The following is a 2038-nucleotide window of genomic DNA, read 5'->3' as shown; positions in this document are numbered from 1 at the left end:
TGTGTGTGTGTGTGTGTGTGTGTGTGTGTGTGTGTGTGTGTGTGTGTGTGTGGGTGTGTTAATTTTATCTGTGGGCAAATAATTCCTTAAGGTTAGTTTAAACTGGTAAATGCATTTCTTCGTCCAGAGGAAGTAAAAATGCCCTAAAATGATACATTGGGGGCAGAAACAGACAAAAACAGACATTTTTGACCAGAATATTGGGTTTTTGATTTGCTAGTACTCCAAAAACCCCGTTTCGGCGGTGGGGGGAGTGGGGGATACACGGAATAAAATATAAGCTACAGTTTTGTCAGGATATCTCAAAAGTTTTTTTAAGACAGCTCATTAAAACATGGCAGGATTGTAGAAAATCATACAAGGAACATTTTAAACATTTTTAAAGAAAATCTAGAGACAATTTTTAAAAAAATCATTTTTCATAATGTGTTTCAACTTTTTTTCAAAATGTTGTGGGTTAAGGGTAACTAGAAGCACATTTATTCGAAAAGTTATGATTGGGCCTTAAAGTGAATAGTCTATCATTGTGTAAATAGCATGGACCACCACTATTCAAAGTTTTAGATCTGTAGCTCTATAATACTTTCTGAGATATTGTGACATAGCTGCAACTTTTTGCTTGAAAATTGAAAAACCGAGAAAAGCGCAAAAAAGCCGAAACAAATTGAGAAAAACGATGGTTAAACTTACATTTAAAAAATAAAAACAAAATATTTCCAGGTGATTAAAAACGTTGTGTGATACAGGATAATGTACAGAATATGCTGAAGTTGTGTACCAGCCAAAGAACAGAAAATGGTGTTTCATGTCATTTTTCAATAATATTTACCATGCACCAGTTTAAGCCTCGAAACTTTAATTTGAATGCTTTTTTTTCGTGTATAGGGTTTGCTAATAAAAATAACAGACTAATACTAATAGTGTTTTTTCATTCTGTTTCAATTCTGCAAACGATCTCTTCTTTCTCAGTTTTTCTTTCTTTCCTGCTCCCTTTTTCTTGCTTTTTGTCCTTTTTCTTTGTATATTTTCACTTGATCATTTCTCAGTACACTTCCTCCTGATCTCTATTTCTTTCCCTTTCCCCTTTTTTCTCTGTTTATTTTCGCTCGATCGTGTTTGATTGGTTCCTATACCTTTTAAGACTGTTTATTCATCTACAAGATAAAGACATCAGCTCACCGAGCCTGCTACATTGTAACGAATTCCATAACGAGATAGTGACACGGGGATTCAGTCTGGCACGGCTGTATGTTGAATCCGTATTTTCTGTTACCAGGCTGTATCAGAACTCTAAAGTGTTTTTTTAATATTTTAAAATTATTTTGAAATTAATTATTAAGTTTGTTAGTACATGCATTTATGTAAAGCGCCTAGAGCTGTGTTTTATTAATAAGAAGTCGAAGACCTAGATCTATGCTTTGGTACCGACTGTATGTGTATTTGTGAATCTGTCCGTTTAATTTTATCAGGCTTCTGGAGAGCAACTGGTTTTCCTGGGTATCAACCATCAATCACGTGCCCATGGGTATAGAAGAGGAGACAGGAGAGGACTGGTTCAGACTGCAGGTTGGCCACACGTGCAATCTTAGCTCTGATACTTTCAAGGACTGGTTCACCGGACACCTCAACTACCAGATCGAGCATCAGTAAGTCTTCTTCTTCTTCTTCTTCTTCTTCTTCTTCTTCTTCTTCTTCTTCTTCTTCGTCGTCGTCGTCGTCGTCATCGTTGCCGTCATCCTCCTTTGTTGTAAAGTAACTTAAAAGAACAGTCTCGAAAATTGATCATCAACATCATCATCATCACCATCATCATCATCATCATCATCATCTTCATCATCATCATCATCATCATCATCATCATCATCATCATCATCATCATCATCATCATCACATATTATTTTACAACCATTATACCAGAAATGGTACACCTTCAGTCAGTAGTATTTCCCATGTTCCCCAATCCATTCCCCACCATGCCATCATCTTCATCATCATCATCATCATCATCATCATCATCATCATCATCATCATCATCATC

The 2038-nt window shown here is 36.0% G+C and overlaps 1 protein-coding gene across 1 annotated transcript in view; it reads left to right on the top strand.

Annotated features, from left to right (window-relative positions):
- The window catches only part of LOC101848226 (fatty acid desaturase 2), a gene marked incomplete in the record, with an annotated part of 12389 nt that overhangs the window by 8036 nt on the left and 2315 nt on the right, over window positions 1–2038 (top strand). Inside the window, 1 exon segment of the mRNA XM_013086151.2 lies at window positions 1470–1646. Within this exon segment, the coding sequence (XP_012941605.1) occupies window positions 1470–1646 (177 nt within the window).

The sequence above is a fragment of the Aplysia californica genome, unplaced genomic scaffold (assembly GCF_000002075.1).
Source record: "Aplysia californica isolate F4 #8 unplaced genomic scaffold, AplCal3.0 scaffold00440, whole genome shotgun sequence".
Taxonomy (NCBI): Eukaryota; Metazoa; Mollusca; class Gastropoda; order Aplysiida; family Aplysiidae; genus Aplysia; species Aplysia californica.
The sequence above is the reverse complement of the archived record's forward strand: the minus strand, read 5'-3'. Positions and strand labels throughout refer to the sequence as shown.